The 22,614-nt window shown below is 31.5% G+C and overlaps 1 protein-coding gene and 1 long non-coding RNA gene across 3 annotated transcripts; both read right to left on the reverse strand.

The window, feature by feature from the left end:
* Nucleotides 1-214: 214 nt before the first annotated feature.
* Nucleotides 215-6,150, reverse strand: LOC127704795 (toll-like receptor 4). Its single transcript, XM_052209005.1, has 2 exons — nucleotides 5,990-6,150; nucleotides 215-5,675 (listed from the first exon to the last, which is right to left on the reverse strand). Exons 1-2 carry the CDS (start codon nucleotides 5,991-5,993, stop codon nucleotides 3,091-3,093), a joined length of 2,589 nt encoding a protein of 862 aa, XP_052064965.1. The 5' UTR covers nucleotides 5,994-6,150; the 3' UTR covers nucleotides 215-3,090.
* Nucleotides 6,151-11,635: 5,485 nt separating this feature from the next.
* LOC127704806 (uncharacterized) lies at nucleotides 11,636-17,645 on the reverse strand. 2 transcript variants are annotated; one of them, XR_007983529.1, is made up of 3 exons: nucleotides 17,501-17,645; nucleotides 15,330-15,520; nucleotides 11,636-12,528 (listed from the first exon to the last, which is right to left on the reverse strand). It is a non-coding gene; the product is annotated as an uncharacterized LOC127704806 (long non-coding RNA). The 2 variants fall into 2 exon arrangements; XR_007983530.1 differs by lacking the exon at nucleotides 17,501-17,645 and adding an exon at nucleotides 17,086-17,142.
* Between the last annotated feature and the right edge of the window lie 4,969 nt (nucleotides 17,646-22,614).

Consider the following 22,614-nt stretch of genomic DNA (forward strand, 5'->3'; position numbering starts at 1 on the left):
AAGATGCGTACACCTACGTCTCTTGGACTTTTTTCCATAGTTGTCTTTTGCCGATCATCATTTGAAATTTAGATAATTTATAGATAAACTAAATCATAACGTGTTAGTGTAAGTTAATTTCATGCAAAGAATGCAGTTAGATGAATTATAACATGTATAATTCATTTCAAAATGTGAAGGCATTGTCGACTGAAAGAATAACAAAATATTAAAGTGGTAAAACATATTTAATGACACACGATACAATGTAATCCGTTCAATCACCCACCAGTATGTGGTATGTTTTGAAACGAGTTTAGTCACGCGTTATTTCGATATCTAGATCTTTTATTTTTTACCTGTTCAAGGACAAAGTTTAAAGTTATTTTGTAATCATTTGCTGTTTTAACATAAAAGTGATTTATAAGTGACGGTATAAATGTTTATAATACCAAAAGAATAGAAATCTAAATCATAATATGCACGAACGTCTTGATGGCTTTTCCTCATTATTGCCTTATGTATTTTATAAACCAGTTTTCTTTGTCCTTAATTTTTTGCAAATTTTTTTTATTTTTTTATTATGTTTTGTTTTATACCTTCTTTCTTTACTCCTTATCCATAAATAGTTCAACTCTGTCCAGTCCCTAGTTCATATATAGCATTACTGCTTTAATTAAAACACATAAATGGGGTGGAGTTCTTTAGTTTAATGTAAATCTTCTGATAACTTGTAATTGGACTACCTTTATCTAATGAATAACAAACAGGAAAAATTATAAATGTACATTATTTGAAATATATCTTTATTACCGATTGATTAAATTGTAAAATTGGCGACAATTTACACATCGTGAAATATGTGCATGCTCAAATTCGGTGTGAAACTAAATACTAAAAATAATTTCACGATTAAAATAAGAAAAATGTTTTTTCCTATCATTAATGGTTACATTTGAGAATAAAATCTTCCATTTTGCATATTTTTGTGTATTGCTGAGCCGCCTCGAACTCTTATTAAAATTAATTTTCTTTATCTAGATAGAAAGTTTATAATCGAATTAACCAACAGATTTGAACTTTGACCAGAACATTTTCATCTATGAGTTGATTTTATAATAAAATTATTGACTTGACACGTCGGTATAGTGTTTGACAAAGATAACAAACTAACCCGGTGTACCAACCTTTCCGGATTTGTTTATCAGTTGTGTGTTAAGTTTGGTACACACCAGTTGACCAGCATACATTTTTGATCAAACTATTTTTTTATATGAGGCCTTTTTGGGCATTCGGTTCTGTCCCAATGTACATAGCATAACTATTTGATATTGAAATTTCAAATTTCAGAAATGTCACATTTGTGTGGAATTTGAGACCTTCGCCACATTTATAGCCATCAGTGGTTTGGTGTCTAAAATTTGACGGTGGATTATGTGTTGGCTGCAGAAAACTACACATTAAATCATAGATACCAGAAAGCACAAGCAATTACCTGGATAGGAATTTCAAAAAGTAAAGTTTGTGCTAACCATAAAAATATATATTAGGTAGTTTGCAAATACACGAACAACCATGATTCTAGTACATAATCAACGACCGCGAAGGCATATCGTTGGTGAGTTCATACATAAATATATCGTTTGGGTCAACCATTTCATAATGGTGACCAAATTGTTGTTCAAAAGTTTTGCATTAGAATGTCATGATTTATTACTGTAATATCGTCAGCACTGCTTCTACCTAAAATGAACTGTAATGTTTCCCCAACATTGATGTTATATATCAGGAACGATAAGGGGTCAAATACAGAAGTTAAAGGTACTCATACATAAATGAAACGCATGACGCTTAACTTTTGTAATCTGTTTTGGAAAATTTTCGAACCGTGTTAAGGATGTTCGCTACTCTTATCTTTGACTTTTTGTCAGATGTTCGGAATCCTGTAGTTTTATCCTTGTAGTGTCAATAAAAATGTTTCCCGCTAACCCCTACTTTTCTTTACATAATGTTAGAGCATATTGTTTAAAAAGCCATTTTAAAAAATCTTGTGCCAATGTTATATATATAAAAAAATCTATAGATAATCAGTTAACGTCAAATTTTCAATGGCTTATATCTCGAAACAAGCTCACAGACCTTTCATTTTTTCCAACTTTTTCAGTTCCTTTTATTACATACTATCAAATTATAACAGTCGTTTAAATAGCTTGTTATTTCGAAAAAGAGTAGCGAACATACTTAAGTCTGATAAAAACTGAAAATGAATAATCTTGCCAAAGAAGGATAAACAAATACTCTGCTCCACAAACTGCTCAATACAGGTTACGAATTCGAACTTCGTCATTTGACAGGTACTTTCAAATTAACCGACCGAATTATTGGAGGATGATGTCCACTTCCTATGGAAAATGACAACTTGTTGAATAGGTCAACAAATTACATTACAACAAGGCAATTTACAGATCACACTTTTGAGGTTTTTTAAACGTACAGAGAGCATGAAAACTTCCATTACACTCAATGCTTAGGGTGGTATGTCCATATTCAGACCTGGCATGGATGTGCATTTACACATTATCCACAGCTAATGAGAACGATAATTATAACAATACAAATAAAGGTCCAACAACTTATTGTCAAACGTTAGTAGGTTATTTTATTACTACGTTAAGATTTAACTAGTTTGTATCATAACAGGCGATCCGCGGATATAAATTTTATTCGAATATTTGCCTAATAGTTTTGAACAAATGAACATCATCTCATCTAACCAACATAATTGATGGTGAAAAAACTAAATTTTGGCTAATTTCTTATTCAAATTTAAACTCCAAGCGGTTCTTTAAAGCACTGTGTTAATTATGTTTTATATACATGTATTTGGTAAGTATGGCGAAATTGTAACACAAATGGTCTACTTACTCGAAAAGGGAATCATTAATTTATATTTGCTAAATCAATGATGGTTGATCTTTATGAGCAGAAGTTAAAATATTTGCATATTGTCTAGACAAAACATCTAATTAAACATAAATAATAAGACAAATGTATGCCGGAAGTCCTTGTACATAATTAGCAATAAGTAGCGTCAAATAGAGGACATATTTACTAGTGGGATTTGATTGCCCTTTGAAGCTGTTCCCAAAAAACAACATCCCCGTACTCATCATTCGGATACTCAATATATGATTGACAATGAACAAGTTCGAGTATTTGAAGTGGAAGATCGCAAGCAGGAATTTGCTCGTAAAATACTAGGAAAAGGATGTTCTCGCAATTGCGTTCATAGATACTCTCCATTTTAGCCATATTATATTCGAACATACACCAGTACGAAGCTAAATAATTTGAAGACATTATGACAATTGTTTTCCGACTGTTATGAATTGCGGAAGTAATATTAGTGGCAATGTCATTTCCGGGTAGGAAATTCCGCCTATGCAAGCACAACTGAATTCCACTATTTTTCTCTAATTTGTGAAGAAGTGTAGTGTGGACAAATGTGTGATCTTCGTTTGCGTATGACACGAAAGCATCATACATGTATAGTCTTTCATCTTTGTTGACGGATTTATGTTCGGGGTCATGCCATTTAACTTTGACCATGTAGTAAAGATAGCGTAGTTTCCATCTGTATCTGTAAACAATACCACCACAAAGTATAAAAATAAACATCAAAATTCCTGTCGTTAATCCAATTATTAAACCTTCATATGACATACATTCCTTTTGTATGGTTTGGTAAACTTCTTTAGGGTTTCGAAGAAGACTGATTGGGTTTTGTGATGTTTTACATTCGTATTCTTCCCGATGACGAAGATAAGTGGATGTGTCAATTATCCATTTGACGAAAGACAGAGAATCACAATTACATACAAGATTATTTCCACTAAGATCAATAGTGAGATTTGTATTCATTTTGGCTATTGAGTCCAATCCGTTCATGGCATATTTACTCAGCCTAGATATTCTATTATTCCTTAAATTAAGAAACATGAGCTTTCTCAGATGAGAAAGTTTAAAGTTTATATCATCAATCATATTTTCACTGAGGTCTAATCTTTCTAGATTTTGTTGCTTTTTAAATAACAGATTTGGTATATTTGCTATTTTATTTTTCGAGAGATTAATGTGAACTACGTTATGAAGATTCTGAAATATTTCTCCATCGACATCCATTGGTAGAATGAGTCCCAAGAGATTATTTTGTAGCAGTAAATATCTTAAGTTGATAAAGTCTTCGCTGAAAAATATCTTTGAAACATTAGAACAAAAGTTCGACGATAAGTCTAAAACTGTCATATTATTTACATTTGTTATAGGGCCTGTCCATGTGTGCAAGATATTGTCACTAAAATTAAGATTTGTTAATTCATTTGTGATGAAACCGAATTTTGGTATTTCAAATTTCATTTTGCTTGACGTAAGTGAAAGTTTCCTTAGTTTTCTTGGTACTGGAAGTCGGGCAACAAAATGATCAAACTTCTTTCTCTTGAAATCAAAGCGTGAACGTAAATAAGACAACCAGTTATTTTCAGAATTCATTGTAAAAGTATCTGATTGAGAATCACATGTCTCCATGTAGCATGTGAGAACATTATGTGAAGAGGAAATTTCTGAAATATCTAAAGATGTTATTTGTAGTCTAACTAATTCAAAGAGATATTTGCCGAAGGAAAAAGCATTGTCCCTTACATTAATACTTTCAAATGATTTAGGAAAGTACTTTGCAGCACCATATTCTACTCTTTGAATACGGTTTCCAGCGGCTTCAAATCTAGCAAGTGATGTGTTTCTTAAATTCCGAATGTGTGAAGTCTTCAGTATTGTGCTCATTTCGAAAGTACTATGAATATAGTTTACTTTCAGGATTTTGATTGCGGTATATTGTAAATCTGTGGTTATATTTTCAAGCACCGCGAATCTCAAACAAGTATTAAAAGAGACATCAAGCTCCGAAATATTTTTCATACTTTCAAAAGTTCCTTTGTAGATATATTGTATTTTGCATTTGGACAGATTGATATGGGTTATTTGAGAGAGAGACAAGAATGTCGCCTGTGTAAGTATGTTCATTGTGCAATTACCAGTAGAACCGGATAGATCTAAACTTCTTAGGTGATTCAAATATATAAAATTTTCAGTAAGAACTGCAATTTTGTCAGATATATAATCTATAGACAGCGATTCTAGTGTCCGAAGTCTCCATAAATCTGGCAAGAATGAAGTGTGAAAATTGTTTTTCATATTCAAAATCTTCAAGTTCTCCAAAAATTGAAAAGCAGAACTTTCAAACGACATGTTTTCATATTTCAAATTGTTGGCGCTGAGATCTAACGAAAGTAAATTTTTGAGACCTTTGAATGTGTTTTTGCGTATATTACTTATTCTATTGAAAGACAAATCCAAAAACTTCAATAAATGATTTCCTTCGAAAATCCCTTCTTTTATTAGACTGATAGCATTATTTCGTAGCGATAAATCTTGAAGATTGTTTTGTAATGTAGGTATACGAAGTAGATTTTTGTTTGAACAATCCGCTTGAAGTTCTTCTGAATCATGCATGTTTTTGCAAATACAGGAACTAGCGAACTGACATTCTGTCCAATCCTTCATCTCATGGACTCTTTTAGTGTTACAACTAGCTTGAAGTATAAAAGCAGCAACCAGGAAATAAGAACATTTGATGATCCCTGCATAGAAAATATGCATAATTATGATTTTGAATTGTCTTAGATAGATGTGATGTTTATAATAAATGAAATTAATATGCGTTACGAAGGAAAATAAGCTTGACAATAATTGAATGCAAATTTTCAAGCTAAACTAGTTCATTCATACATGCAAACCATATATTTTGACATTTGTCGAGCGATATGACGTTTGTACATGTCAAACATTTATTTATACATATATTCTTTCGGATTTGTAGTGTTGTGTACCGCCTTAATTTAGATTGGCATAATGCGACTTTTTGTTTGAATCAGATAGCATATATTGTACTTACACATTGTCAAGTTTGCTGAAGATAACAAGAAATAAAATTCAACACATAATTCTTTGGAAAGAATAAAGCGACTAAACTTGGAAGTAGAAATCCATCTAAAAATAAACTGATTAAAAATTCCAACATTGTAAGGGTTAGAATGTCGAATACACAAAGTAGGTGTTTACAAAGGGAGTAGCACTACTTATAAAAATTATAAAATGCAACACACGATTCTATAGAAAGTGTAATGCGACTAAACCCGGAAGAAGATATTGATATAAAACGTCAATTAAAAATCCCAAAATTGTAGGAGTTAAAATGTTGCATACAAAGAAGGTGTAAATAAGAGAAGTATTAAAAAGGCTACCAATAACAGAAATGAAATCCAAAACACGATTCTATAGAAAGTGTAAAGCGTATAAACCCGGGGGAAAAAAGTAAAATCACAAAAATACTGAACTCCGAGGAGAATTCAATCGGAAAGTCCCTAATCACATGGCAAAATCAAATGACAAAACACATCAAACGAATGGACAACAACTGTCATATTCCTGACTTAGTACAGGCATTTTCAAATGTAGAAAACGGTGGATTATTGATAATATAGTTTTTTAAACACAAAATCAATTAATAATCACAAATTAGGAGGACTTACACTTCCGAATATACAGAAGATGGTGTGAAAAAAAGTATGAATCAACAAGCTGTTAATGATTAAAAAAGGACGAAATGTACACTTGAACTATATAATGACCTGTTAATTGTTTGTTGACCTCTAGATATATTTTATCGTTAGGTTACCTTTTCAAGTAGACCAATAATGTGTATCCTTTTAGTCATATAGACTGAAGGCACTATGTCTGCTCCAATCGTAGGTGTAGAGCTTAAATTGCTCCGGTTTAAACAGTTGTAAACAAATTTTACAAAGACAATGCAAAAAACTGATTCAACAGAAAATCTCTGGCCATGACAACATTGTATTTTCTGCTTAAATTAACCGGACTGTTATATTTTATAGTGTGTCATACTTTCACGACGTACGGTCTACATACAGCGTAACTAATATAAAACCAAAACAGGCCACTTTGATCACATCTTGCTTTGGGTTTTTTTGTTTTTGTTGTTTTATTTTCTTTTTTGTGTTTTTTCCTATTTTTTTTGTTGTTTGTCAGTGCAAATCTGTTGTTGGTACTGTCTGTATTATTGCCTACAATTTTTAGTGTTTCCTATTTTTTTTTTATTTATTGTATTTAGAAAGTAAAAAATTATGACCGAAATTCATGACGTTTATAAAGAGTGGCGAAAGACATCAAAGGGACATTCAGTTGATGAGTCGAAAATAAACTGACAATGTAATTGTTAAAAGGAATAAAGACAAACAAACAACAGTACACAAAACACATAGAAAACTAACGACGGAGCAATACGAACCCCACCAAAACCTAGAGTGATCTAAGGTGCTCCGAAAGGGTAGGCAGATGCACCTGTCGAGTTGCTCATGTTAGTAAAAACCCCGATAATAAGTCTTATTCGGTAGGTCACATAGTAACGACATTTGAAACGTATCCGCTATCATTTGAAAAACTAATATTCAATAACGGCCAAGATACTCGTGATGGGGTCCGTAAATTTAAAAGGGATTATTTCAACTTATAATATAGATGGAAATGGAAACGATAAAATTGCGTAGGACGTCCTTCGTTATAAAGAAATAACTAGTGCAGTTCTATTTTAATCTTTTTACATGATTGTGAGACTTGTAAAAAGGTGCTAAGCTGAGTATTATAGCGCCTGACTATTCAATATCCAGACAGTTCGTTAGTTGTTTAACTTATTATATAAGTACCTGTCCTGAGCCAGAGTATGTTATTCGTTGTTTGTCGTTGGTTTGCGTTTGTTGTATATGATTTTCCTCAATTATATCATAGATCATGCTGTTTAATTTTTATTCGCTTGAATTGACTAAAGATAAAAAAATTAGTATGATAAAACAAACAATTGTAAGTGTTATTGACATCACAATGATCAATCACTCTAACATCTTATTGTTATATTACGTACTTTCGATTATATACTATTTTTCGACATTTTTCTTACAATAAATTAATTTTAATTTGATCAAGGGATCAAGGAATTTATTTTTCCCCAATTATGTAATGGTTCGTGTTCAATGTTTCAATACATAAATGTATAGATTAATACATCAACTGGTCATACGCCCAAAATTATATAATATCGATAAAACCCATCATTAATTTCCTTATCTCAAATAATTTGAATACATGATATAGTGTTCATTTATAGTCAGTTTAAAGATAAATATGTAGCGGGGTAACCTTTGTATTTTTTCTAAAGAAATATAAAATGAAACATGATAAGCCATTTATACATGATCAATATAACATTACATGAAATCCGTAAGAAAACCACCTGTCGTGTATAATGTTAAAGTTTCGGCGCTCTTTTCAATTCAAACTATACATTTCGTGACTATTATTAATTACCTATTCAAGGACATGAAGGTGGAAGTGTACAGAAATAATTGGTGTTAATAGTTTTTGCGTCATGGTGTTTTAGAAAATGTATCTGCATAATATTAGATTTCTACAATCTTAATCATTGATTCTGATGATATATGAATTTATAAGAAGCAGAAACTTCGGAATAAAAACATACATGAGGGTCTAAATGGGGTGAAGGGGGAGTATTCCCTAAAAATTAGCCGGATTTAACTTACAACGTGGCATTTTGTCAGACCATTTTCTATAATTTCTGCATATAATTTGGTACAAACAAAAATGGCTAAGTCTAGTATTTACATTAAAACCATCAAAATAACTATATCAAAAACATGAAATAGTAGATACACACGTCAAGTTCTGTAGAAGTAATTTTGTAAGCTTGAAAGCCGTCAAGAAACAGAAAACAAAAAACACAAAAAGACTCAGAACTTTTTAAGTTAGATGCTTTAACAAATGATATTATAATTAAAACGTACAACCCAAAACTTTTCAAAAAGGAATGATTTAAAGTAACAATGTATGAAATAGAAAAACAAGTACTATTTCTGTATCATAATTGCTTCTTGAATAGTTTAATTTCCCACTCAATATATCAATTGTAGACTTCCGGTTTATTTAGATTCTCTAAAGTGGATATTTCAGCATTACATTTTCTCGTGTGAAAAAAATGTCGACTAATATATAATTAAAAAAAAAACATTCACCAGGCATGTAAAATTATTACATTGTTTTTTATTGGAAGATAACATTACAGCTTTTGAAAATTCAAATCAATAAGAGCATACGAGAAACCTTTTCCTTTATTAGTACTTTTAACAGATACCATTCAGTAGGACAACCGGATGTGCCTTTTTGGCCAAAATGTGATTCGGCGGCGCTCAGTAGTCCTACGCCGAAAATTGGACTATTTTGCGTCGGCCGACGTCAACTGAAAAATGGCGCGCTTTTGTATTTTTTTTCGTTCGTTTGCGGCAAAGTACCGACGATAAATACTGTTGATTGTAAGGAAATCTATATGAGAAAAATATATGAATTTACATATTATTTTCATTTTTGAACATTAAAATAAAAGGAAATCTCATTTTTTTATATCTGAACATAGAATTTCGGATATTGATTTTCTGCACTGTAGGATAAAATGCCTACATTAAAAATGGGAACAAAAAAATACCTATCCTTCGATTTAAAAAAAAATTCTACATCATATTCTCGCTAGTTTTTGGCATCGAAATTCGTAAAGAACGTGAGTGTTCAAGCCAGGGCAAAAATTTGTTCCCATTTTAATGTAGGGGTCGCAATTTTTTATAGGTTTTTCCTTGCATGGTCGGTAGATTTAGAAATAGGAAGAGTTTCTGTTTTTAAAGTAAATATTCATTCAATTATCATGGAAAAGTAATCAATAGATATTAAACCCCATTAAAAAATAACAATATGTGTCAATAAATTGTAAAATAATGGATTTTTTTCGAATTTGAAGAAGGCGCCATTTTCGTCTTTTTATCTATTACGTCAATTGGTCTGCTATAATTATTAACTGTTTCTAAAAAATCTCCGCCTCGATTTTTTTTATACTTTCATATAATTATCTTTGATACATAATGTATATGTTATGAAAAAATTAGGCACTTCTATCGAGTAGAAATGGAGAACGGTCATTTTTATTTTGTATGTTCCCACCATGGGGGCGTGGTCCTCCCTAAATCTTGTTTCTGAAGTACACGATAGCTATTCTTCTCTCAAAAATAATTATCCACTAAAATTTATTGAAACATAACAAATATATTTTAAGACATCAATAAATTCTAACTGCAAGAGATTTTTAGAAGCAGAATTGCCGGAATCTACCTCAACCGATGTTGTGTCAGTATATATATATAGACCAACGTTGTCAATTTCCGGCGCCGAAAATGTCAACGTAAATGTCATTAAAAGTTGGATTCTTTACTTCTTTGTAGCAATTTTGTTTATCTGAATGCCAAGGAAGTCATGCGATATGTTGAATTCATATAAACGTTATACCAAAACAGGCCGAGCTTGGTAAATTAACAGTTTTAGGCCTACATCATCATGGGATTGATTTGTTGATATCGTACTTCGTTGATCAATCCATATTTATTTCGTGAATATTGTTAGTATGTTATCGGCCGGTGAGTTTTTAATGACCATCTAATCTGAATAGGCCATAGAAAAGCTATCGGTTTTTTCATAAGTTTCCTTTCGCTAATACAGTTATCGTTATGTGTTTTATTTTGTTTCTTTTTTTAAAAAAAGGGGGGGGGTAATTTTGTCAAAGGCATGTGTCATTTTATTGATTCTTAATTTCTGGTTTGCAGTGTTGGTTTAAACTCTTCATGACTTTACTTTTTAAATATTCAATGTGCAGTTTCTTAGGGCATTGGTATAACATGTACATGTATAATGACTATTAGACTAGTATTAATATATCTATGCATATGGGGAGGACCATTTGCTATGCCTATTCTAGGTAGGTGGTGGGAAGGGAATCCTGGTCTGTTCGCACTAATACTTGTTCGCTCTGGGTCCTTTCGCCCTGTTCTTTTCTTTTATTTTGTCTTGTTTAATCACGAACATATATTGACAGATATACTGTTCCCAGGTTTAATGTAAATTAGTTGAAAGAAGTATGTAAAAGTTTGTTGACAAAATAGTGAATAAACTGCATAAGCCATAATGTGTGAGGTAGTAGGATTTTTTTCTAGATTGACTTTTTATTTGCAGCCATTGGTACACATGCTTTTCTTTCTAAATATATTTTCAATTTTGCAAACTCACTGATGCAGAATATTTATTTTCAGCCTATTTTGTGTCATGTTATTTAGGGACCTTTTATACATGTAGCTTACTATGCGTTATTGGTTCTGCTCATTGATGAAGGCTGTCAGAGACCTATACATATATTTATTAACCTTTTCGTCATAAGGTATCTGGTGGAGAGTTGTCTCATTGGCAATCATACCCCAACTTCTTATTTTTATATTGGAACTGTAATCAAGTCTTAAGCAGGCAAACTAAAAGGGAACTGTAGTACCTTTAATGAATAACTACTGACAAAAAATCAATGAAATATTCAAAGGATACAATGAAGCTAGCCATGTGAAATATTTTTTTGGTTGTTGTGCACCTCTTTTCTCCTTTCAGTGGCAGGGGCTATGTTATATGGTTGGCTGTATCATAACTTGTAATAGGATATAGTTATGCAGTGTTAAATGCCCGTCCCAATGGGACACAGATCCCCAGGCAACCCCAAATTGATAGGGATAAAATAATTAAATTATTTCACTCCAATCTCAACAACAGGGCAAAAGTGAAGGAAATTAATCTAAGCATACTAGATTATTTAAGTATGTGATATGTGATAAATATTCAAAAGTGAGATTATTTGATCAAATCTAGCCTTGTGATACAATTTCTTGAAAAAGTATTAAAGCAAAATTGAGTTCTTCTACAACATATGGGCAAATGTCTAATTTTCCATGAATAGAGTCCAATAATTCTGGAAAGGCAAAACTTGAATTGGCCAAAAGCAAAGTGAGCTTTCTGTAAATTACACTCATACAAAATAAAAGGGAAACACTTGAGGCCAGAGCTGAGGGAAGATATATTCGGTTGTCAAAAGTATACCGGTAAAATAAAACATATGGAATCTTATTAATTATATAACAGTGATATTGTTTTGATAAAAAATTTCATGAAAACAACTTGAGTCAATAATCTGAATGTTTTACTAAATATTGTAACATTTCACTTATGCACATTTTAATGTTTATGAGTCTGTCATATTTAAAAATCCTCTTTTTACTACACTTTGGAGCCCATAGTCTGCTAAAGCTTCATTTATTTAATCCTACATTAGTTAAACAAAAATGTCTGCTAATAATCACTTGAACCACCTGAGTTATTTGGTGGGGTTACCATTCTGTACATGAATATATCTCTCTTAATAAATTTCATATACATTTTGTAAATTGCTGATTCCAGGTATTAAATTTTTTATCCTCCAGTAAAATTATTCTTCTGAAAAAAGAAAATATTTTGTTATTGTTATTAAATTAAGTTTGTTAATTCAATCAAAATGTAATGAAGAATGATAATTATAATATATTGTATTTCATTGTTAAGGCCATCTATTACCCCAATACAGTCGGCTTAAGTCATTCTCTTATCTGAAAATAAAATGCTCCGCTGGGTTGCAGCTTGATACAACTGCAGAGGTCGAACCCTGAACAGTTGGGGCAAGTATGGACACAACATTCAAGCTTGATACAGCTCTGAATTTGGATTGTGATTAAATATTTGACACAGCATAGGTTTCTGACACAGAATGAATGTGGTCTATGAACTTAATTTTTTTTAATTTACCTATTATGGTCTGATATCCAAAATCTAAATACATGGTTAGATTCAGCATATCAAAGAATCCAAAGAATTCAATTTTTGATGAAATCAAACAAAGTTTAATTTTGGACCCTTTTGACTTCAATGAGGACCAATTTGATAACGGGGCCCAAAAATCAAAATACATGGTTAGATTCAGCATATCAAAGAACCCCATATATTCAATTTTTGTTGAAATCAAACAAAGTTTAATTTTGGACCCCAACTTGGACCAACTTAAAAACTGGGCCCATAATCAAAAATCTAAACAAATGTTTAGATTCAGCATATCAAAGAACCCCAAGAATTCAATTTTTGTTAAAATCAAACTAAGTTTAATTTTGGACCCTTTGGACCTTAATGTAGTCCAATTTAAAAAACGGGACCCAAAATTAAAAATCTAAATACACGGTTAGATTTGGCATATCAAAGAACCCCAATAATTCAATTTTTGATGAAATCAAACAAAGTTTAATTTTGGACCCTTTTGACCTCAATATGAACCAATTTGATAGCGGGGCCCACAAATAAAATATCTAAATACATGGTTAGATTCAGCATATCAAATAACCCCATATATTCAATTTTTGTTGAAATCAAACAAAGTTTAATTTTGGACCCCAATTTGGACCAACTTGAAAACTGGGCCCAAAATCAAAAATCTAAATACATGTTTAGATTCAACATATCAAAGAACCCCATATATTCAATTTTTGTTGAAATCAAACAAAGTTTAATTTTGGACCCCAACTTGGACCAACTTGAAAACTGGGCCCATAATCAAAAATCTAAACAAATGTTTAGATTCAGCATATCAAAGAACCCCATATGGACCCTTTGGACCTTAATGTAGACCAATTTGAAAACTGGACCCAAAATTAAAAATCTAAATACAAGGTCAGATTCGGCATAACAAATAAATAAATGTGGTCAAAGATTTTACAAATCTAATCGGCCATACTGTGCAATTAAAGATTACTTCTTGAAATTTTTCAACATTTGAAATTTGAAAAAAAAAAATAATATTTGAAGAATAATTCTCTTTAATTTCTGAAATCTGAAATGAGAAAAAAATTGACCCCCCACAATTTCTTTTTACCCTCCCCCCCCCCCCTTTTTCCCCCAAAAAATTCTTTCCCTCAAGATATGGTCATAATCTCAATTCAAATTTCCAATGGAATTTGCAACCATAATTACCCATTTAAATTTACCATAGTGCTAACTTAATCTATTTTATAATAGAATTTAAAATATGGTGTCAAATCTTTCATATGGATTTTTTTGTAAAAAAAAAAGATGCAACTTTGCAGATATTTTTACTGGTCTTCCTTTATAAATATGCATTTCTTTAAACATAATTTGAAAGCAGTGTAAGGGAAGTAATCAAAACGTTGTATTTGGATTACCTCCCTTACACTGTTTTGAATTTTCTTAATTGTTCATTAACCATTACTTAATACATAATTTAAAAGCAGCATAAGGGAGGTAATTCAAATGCTGCATTTGATTTATCTCCCTTACACTGCTTTAAATTATGTTTTGTACTAAAGTATTTGTCCATTAACCAGGACAACCTTGGTTTTCCCCCTTTTTTGCCCCTAATTCCTAAATGATTTGAGCCATAACCCCCCAAAGCAAATCCTAACCATCCCTTTGTGGTATGGAAACTTGTGGTATAATTTCAGAGAGATCCATAAACTGTTCCACAAGTTATTGTCTAGAAACTAGAAAATGTTTATTTTTGGCCCCTTTTTGGCCCCTAATTCCTTAACTATTGGTACCATAACCCCCAAAATCAATCCCAACCTTCCTTTTGTGGTATTTAACCTTATGATAAAATTTCATAGAGATCCATCCTCTTAAACTAAAGTTATAGTGCGAAAACCAATGTGTCTTCGGACAACACCGGACGACAACGACGACGACGCCAACGTCATACCAATATACGACCGCAAAATTTTTTGCGGTCGTAAAAAAATGGACTAATTCATTAAAAACACTTCATTAGGATATAATGCACATCTTGTAAGATTACTTCCCTTGTATTGTTTTAAATCATTTAAATTAATTTTAAATTACTGTACCCTTCATTCTTGAAATTAGGTTTTAAATCCAAATGAAACAATATTGACATTTATACAGCATAGATAATAGAATAAAATCTTTAAACTATTAAAAGTATACCATTTGGCCTTAAAGTCTGAATGATTCCTTGGCCTATATATCCTATAAATTTTAAGTTCCAGGCCCAATTTATTACATTGGCAACGTTCATGTCTGACTGTTAAATGCAGAATATTTTTCAGTCTGTTTCCTTATGAAAACAGTTTAAATACCATGTATAATTTATTATGTTTTTGTTTCATATTTGGGGGATTGAAATCATAGCACATTGTCAATTTTTGTAACCCTATTAAAACAGACAATTTTGGATTACTTACCCTTAATATATTGTAGTCCTATTGTTTTCTGTTAACAAAAATAATTTTGCTTTCAACATCACTGGACATTCCATTTGATTACTGTTTTCTTGTTGTATGTACAGAATATCATAAATGTACAAGTATTTTTGTTTGAATAAAAAGATCCTCTGTTTTGAATTTTTGATCCAGAGTGAACATCTTTCTCCATCCTGTAAATATAAAGCAAATATACATACAATTACTATTAATGTTTATTTACTAAATTATTCAAAGCAAAATTAAACTTTGCATTGTTCATGTTGTTATTATCAACACATGAATACAAATTTGCCAAATAAATTACCAAGAAAATACATGTACATGTATTTATTAAGTATTACAGATAATTATGCCCCCAGCATTTTTGCTCAATACATGTACATAAAAGTTTCAGACAAAGAAAACATTTCAAAAGTCTTGAAAAATAATTTTTAGGTTTAACAAGGAGCAAATTTATGTTATACCAAACCTTTTGATAACATTTTTGTATTTAATAGTTTGCATAAACATCATAAGATCATAACATGTCTATTGTACAATGCAAGCTGAAATTTTATACATTTTGGGGGCACTCACAACCCAGTTTTATTTTAATTTAAATCCTGGAACCACCACTGTCATGACTGTATTGTCACTAAATTGACACCTTGAATTTAACAATATAAATGAAGTTTGAGAAAGTAATATTGTTAAGGATTATCATTTCTAATTAGATATATATAATCATTGGAAGAATATAACATGTCAGATATAACATGTATTAAGAAATTGTAAATTAATTAGTTTCTGGGGATTCATGTAATGCAAAGCAGCATGTGTACAAGCTTTTCAAATGGGTGGGTGATTGGTTAATTTCAATGTGTAAATTTCTTTTATAATTTCAAAGTTATGATTTAGAGGATGGCTATCTTAATTAATTTTTTTATGCGAAAGATCTGGTACATGTCCATGTAATCATGGTAATAACCGAACATAAAATAAACATTGCTCTGACAAGAGTGCTGACACAGGATGAACATGAATATTCTGTCCAATAAAAAGGAAAGAACAATTGTGTACAGATTGAAAAAAAATTAATAAGCCATAATAGTAAAATAAGAAGATGAATATAATTCCTCCTACCGACCCACCCACATAAAAATAAAAATTTTCGTATGAGTATGGATAGTGAACCCCCCATTGACAGAAACAAGTGCTTGTGATTGATTTCCCTTTGTATTATATGTTAATATAATAATGAAAGTTTTTTTAAATATTAAATTTTGGTGTATATGAAATGGGACGAATCTATTAATAATAGACCAGCTATAAAATAGCCAACAGTAGAAGTGAATATGTCTTACATTCTAATGATTTGCAGTGGCGGATCCAGAAATTTTAATAAGAGGGGGCCTAGTCCAAATAATTATGACGTCTTGCAAGGCTATTTTAATTTTTTTCTGGGACGCCTAGGAAGGCGTCCCAGAAAAAAATTAAAATAGCCTTGCAAGACGTCATAATTATTTGGACTAGAGGGGGCCCACTAACTGCCTAAGAGGGGGCCCGCTCCAGTCATGCATCAGTGATTCCCTATACAATCAACCAAATTTTTCCCACAAAAGGGGGGGGGGGTGGTCCACCTGCCCCCCTAAATCCGCCTCTGATTTGATAATGGACTTTTGAGTTGAATTTGAGACGGTCCGCAAAATTCATGTGTATTTGGGGGAGAAATTACTCCCCTTTTTAGAGAACTTACAGTCGGCATTACACGTGATCATCCGTGCTTTCAAATTTGATTAATTTTGGTCCGTATAATATTTGCTGTTAGAGGTTTACAACGTTCTATTATCTGAACACGAAATGATAGCGTCAATATTTTCCAGGGAGATTGTGAAGAACACTTTGAACAATTTGAAAACGGATGTTGACAACTTGTGTGGGTATAATATTCCCGGAGACAAGGACGGATACCTAAGACCGAAATCCGAATATAATTCAGCAGTGGTTGGTGTAAATAGTGTATTCAATATATGAAAAGGAAATGGTGAAAAATGGGATTTCATTTTCATGTTTCATATAATTTTACACTTTATTTTTGCCGTTTAAATCATTTTTTGGGATCCCACTTATTTGAAAATAATTAACTCGGTATATCTGAAATAATCCTTTACCTTTTATGTTGTGTGGCATTAAGTTTTAGCATCCAAGAATGTCATAAATGCATCTTTACTGCGTGGAATGCCAAATCCAACGTCAAACAATGGCCGCCATTACGTGTTGACAACGTCGTCTAGTGAACCGTATCACTGAGCACCGAAATCATTACTCAGGCGCTTCCGGTTGTCCTACTGATTTACAGACAAAAAAAAAGTTAGATGAAACAACAGTCAAACAAAAAACAACAAAAACATTCAAAAATAATTTCACATGCACACTATGAAGTAAAATCATAGATGGTATAATCAAAATTATCCACCAAACTTCCGCTCTCATATGAAATTAAAGGTATTTTAAATTTTTCAGCAAAAGTCAGGATAAGGTATTTTTTTGACATACAAAGGCTTTCAATTTATTTGGACCAAAATAGCTTTAAATGCCAGCACAATTAAATATTGGAAAATGAGTTGAAATCGAGGTGGAAATATAAAAACATCCTTATCGCCTGTACTTTTAAAGCATGTCTTTTTTATAGGTAGTGTGCTCAATCGCGAGAACAGTAAATATTTGACTTGATATAGAAAGCTTCGATGCAAACAATGGGCGTCTCTGTCCTAAATGTTTTATTTCTTGAGGTAACATTTTAGGCATTAATGGCAAATCCGTGCTAAAATCCTTATTATTCACATCTCCATGATTTATTACTTTTTGGCTTTTCTTTCTTCTCTTTGTCGTCGTTCCAAACTATTTTAACAAACTCCATTGGATATAGGTGCAAATAAATAAGACATAGACTGCTAGTTTAATCTATCAGGTGGAAAATGAAAACGCATTGAAGGAATATTAGAAGAAGAAAAAACATAAAACTACAAAATATAACAACAATAAAAAATATCATTGAACGTTCATTGCTAGCAAAGGCAGTCACTTATTTGTAAACTTACGTTTCTTCTCCTTACTTGAAAATCAAACGATAATATTTGCGATTTATAAAAGGAGATCCTAGTAACATCAAACTTGACAGAACAAAGATCAATCCCAATACTATGTGCAAGAGAATACTATCTAATCTTGTACAAATGCTGGTTGCTGAAAACAAAACAAACAATCGTGCAGATCTGCTATCAAAAAAAAAACTTCACAGGTTTGTGAATTTAACAATTTTCGCATATTGAAAAAAAATTAAATAGATAGACACAAACAAGAAGCTTTGAGCATGTATTTATGTCTGATACACCCTAAACTAGAATGTAGGGTCGAATCCAATACGGTATCATTATTTTCATAAAATCTCTTACATATTGATATAGAGCAAAAACTTTGAAAACACTTCGGTATTACGGCATTCGATTCTGCCGATTTGGTAGGTATATGAAAGACAAATGCAATGAAATGGAAAAATATGATTTTGAAGTGTGAGGTCAAAAAAAATTGGGCTTATTTTGTCGTTCCTACGCTAACAGCATACTTTATCGTAGAAAAACTTACTTCTTAAAACGAATTTGTTGTCTCGCTCCCCTATATATTAATATCGATAAAAAAGAATGTTTTCGCAACAAAAGCACATCACTTCTAAACAAAGAAATTTTAAACGGAATGTCATGAAATCGCAATTAAACTTGAAAAGCTATTTTGAACCAAAGGTTCACTTAATTATGCTAGAACTAACATAATGTTGGCCTTGAATATGTCGTGAATCAAATGCCACTAATGAGTTTGATGTAAACGAATAGCGAACGTGGCGTACTAAATTATAATCCGGGTATTTTTGTGAGTATTTTCCAACTCACTTTGGCAAAGTTGAACTTAAATGAATTTGGCTAGTTTCTTTCGGTCCCTTTTGATTATGTCGCTCAGTTATGTTACATGTATGTATTATTGTCCGTAGTTCGCCTTTTAAAAACATAAAAGAATTGTGAATTTTAAAACGACCACAATTCACCAAAACATCCGTTATTTATTATGAACAGAAACCTGAACAATTATATTTTGAGAATAACTGATCATATCTCTAATTAAATCATATTAAACTTATAACAGATAATTCACTTTGAATACATTTTCCAAGCTTAGGGTCAGTGTTCATCTTTTGTGTCTTTCTTCGCCTGCTAATGCACATGATGCATTAGCGGATCCAAGGGGTCAAGGGGTTAGAATCATCTTTTTTTACGATTTGTCTTTAGTTGTGAACGTTTCATGGTGTTCTAGTGGTTTGAACGCCCACAACCAAACCCCACTTTTTCCAAAATTGATGGATACGCGTCTGTGATACGTGTACATTCCCCTAAAAGTTGAATAAAAATTTTCAAACTTACTTTTTCTTAAATACAGGTAATCCATATGTAATTTCTCTTGTTTCTCTTCAATGTCTTTTAACAGTGAAAAGTAGTATAATAGCATCAGAAAAAGAAACAATTGATACAGTTACTTTTTTATTTTCCATACACCCGATTGTTTTATTTTTGTGGTTGTATCTAGGAATTTGAATTTAGATTCTAGTACCTCTAGTTATACACATTTTAGAAATAAAATACTACTTACCGAAGCCAGATCAGCCTGAGTGTTTAGAATCCTCTGTCATTCATTCCATTGTTATGCCACATCAAATTTTATTGTAAGTGATTGATTGAACTCCATATCATTCGGGAGTATTTGAGTTCACTCCCGGTTTTTGATACGGTTCGGGTTCCTCAATTTTTAGTTTTCTTGCATTTTATATATCTAAAATTTTGTTTGGTCCCTTTTTTTCTAGCTCCTTTGTCAGGTATTAATAGCTCGTTCTGGTCAATTCCTCTGCTGGTGGACGTATCATCATCCCAGGATTCAGTACTTCGGGACTGGCATGAAAATCCGGATATTGTTTGATTGATACTTAGTGTTATAAAATTTTGAAAAAAAAAATCCCTTTCATTCAAAACTCAGATTCCATGTCTGGATTTGTATTAAACTGTTGCATTGGGTTTGTCATTTAAAATATGGTCGACTCACGCATCACTGAAGAGATATTATTTCTCGAAATGCACATCTCGTTGGATAAATTGGTACGCTAATGTAATTCTATCTAAAATTGGTCAATATTTGGATATATTCATGTTGGTCAAGAATCCGAAAATAATGCTATTTTGAAATTTGATGTATCCGGAAAATGCGCATAGTATTTGCCATTGCATATTAAGCGCTCATCAATTAATCTGTTTTCCCATTGAGAGAAACACATTTTCTATTATGGCAACTGAAATTTACAACAGTCGTGCACATATTGGTTTTATTTTACAAAAAATAAGCATAAAAGATTTAAAACAATATTTATATCAGAATGGAAAAAGAAGAACGTAAAGTATATGTACAAATATCCTATTTACAATAAAACAACAACAAAATGAACATGTTCCCCAATAAACAATGCATATTACATGTATCTGATTAAAATTATAGGTATGTTTCATAATAATCAGCGCATTTTTTGTTTCTTTCTAAAAAGTCTAGATTAATGACTCTTTGTCATTAGAAATCAATAATACATTATATTACTCCCTGTTCCCTCCTCACTACTCTAAGGTTTTTTTCAAAAACAAAAATAGATTTTCATATGCAGCTTCGATTATGAATATGTTTAGATATTAAATAAATAAATGTTGTTACAAAACATTCAGATATCCATGTTTTGCAATGCAAGTCATTTGAACTTCAGCACTCCTTAAGAATTCTGAATTACTAGTAAACAATTTTAAAGTTCATTCCACCAATCATATTTTCACTGAGAACTTATCTTTTTAAATTTTGTTGGTTTTTGAATAACAGATTTGGTAAATTTGTTATTTTATTTTTAGAAAGATTAATGTACACGACGTTATGGAGGTTCTGAAATATTTCAACGTCGACATCCGTTGGTAGAACGAGTTCTAAAATATTGTTTTGTAGCAGTAAGCATCTTAAATTGATGAAATCTGGACTGAAAAATGTCTTTGAAACATTAGAACAAACGTTTGCCGAGAGGTCTAAATGTGTAAGTTTTTTTATTACATACGTTATAGGGCCTGTCCATGTATGCAAAACATTAGCACTCAAACGTATATTTTCTATTTCATTTGCATTCAAACCTAAATTTGGTAATTCATATTTTAGGTGCTGGACCTCACTGAAACTTTTAACAGTTTTCCTGGCACAAGAAAAATCAACTTACCAGCTTGATTTTTCAACATTTCTAAAATTTGGAGTTCTTTAAATAGCCATTTGTTTTCAGATTTAATGATAACATATTCTTCTTTGATATGGCCTTCATCTACATAGGATGTGATCACATCAAGAGGAGAAGCGTTATCAGACATTTCTAGTGATGTAATTGGCATTTCCATTATACCAAGCACATATCTTCCTAAAGAGAACATGTTGTCTCTTATATCTGCACTTTTAAATGACTAGGTAAAGATTTAATTGCTCCGGATTCTATTCTCTGAATACGGTTCCCGGTGGCTTCGAGTCTAACAATTGATGTATTTTTTAAATTCCAAATGTGAGAAGTTTTCAATACTGTAGTCATTTCCAAAATACCAAGAATGTAGTTTACTTTCAAGATTTCAATTGCCGAATGTTGCAAATCGGTGGTAATATTTTCAAGCGTTTCGAATCTTAATCATGTATTTATAGAAACGTCAAGTTCGAAAATATTTCTCAATGACTTAAAAGTTCCTTTTAAAATATATTGTATTTGCATTTGGAAAAGTTTAAATGAGTTATTTGAGGCAAGAAAAAGAATGTCTTCTCTGTTAGTATAGTCATTTTGCAATTTCCTGTAATACCAGATAGATCGATACCTGTTAGTTTTTTGTAGATTTGCAAATTTCTCATCGAAAATTGCAATTTTGTCTGAAACATAGTTTAATGCCAGCAATTCTATTGACCGAAGTTTCCATAAATCTGGCATGAATGAGGTGTTTGCATTTCTTTTTCAATTCAAGTTTTTCAAGTTCTCCAAGAAATAAAAGGCTGAATAGTCAAACGACTTGTTTTCATATCTCAAATCAGTGTTGTTGAGATTCAACGAGAGTAAATTTTTGAGTCCTTTGAACGAGTTTTTTTCTTAATTGACGTACTCTATAAAAAGACAAATCCAAAGACTTCAATAAAG

The sequence above is a fragment of the Mytilus californianus genome, unplaced genomic scaffold (genome assembly GCF_021869535.1).
Source record: "Mytilus californianus isolate M0D057914Y unplaced genomic scaffold, xbMytCali1.0.p SCAF_6, whole genome shotgun sequence".
Taxonomy (NCBI): domain Eukaryota; kingdom Metazoa; phylum Mollusca; class Bivalvia; order Mytilida; family Mytilidae; genus Mytilus; species Mytilus californianus.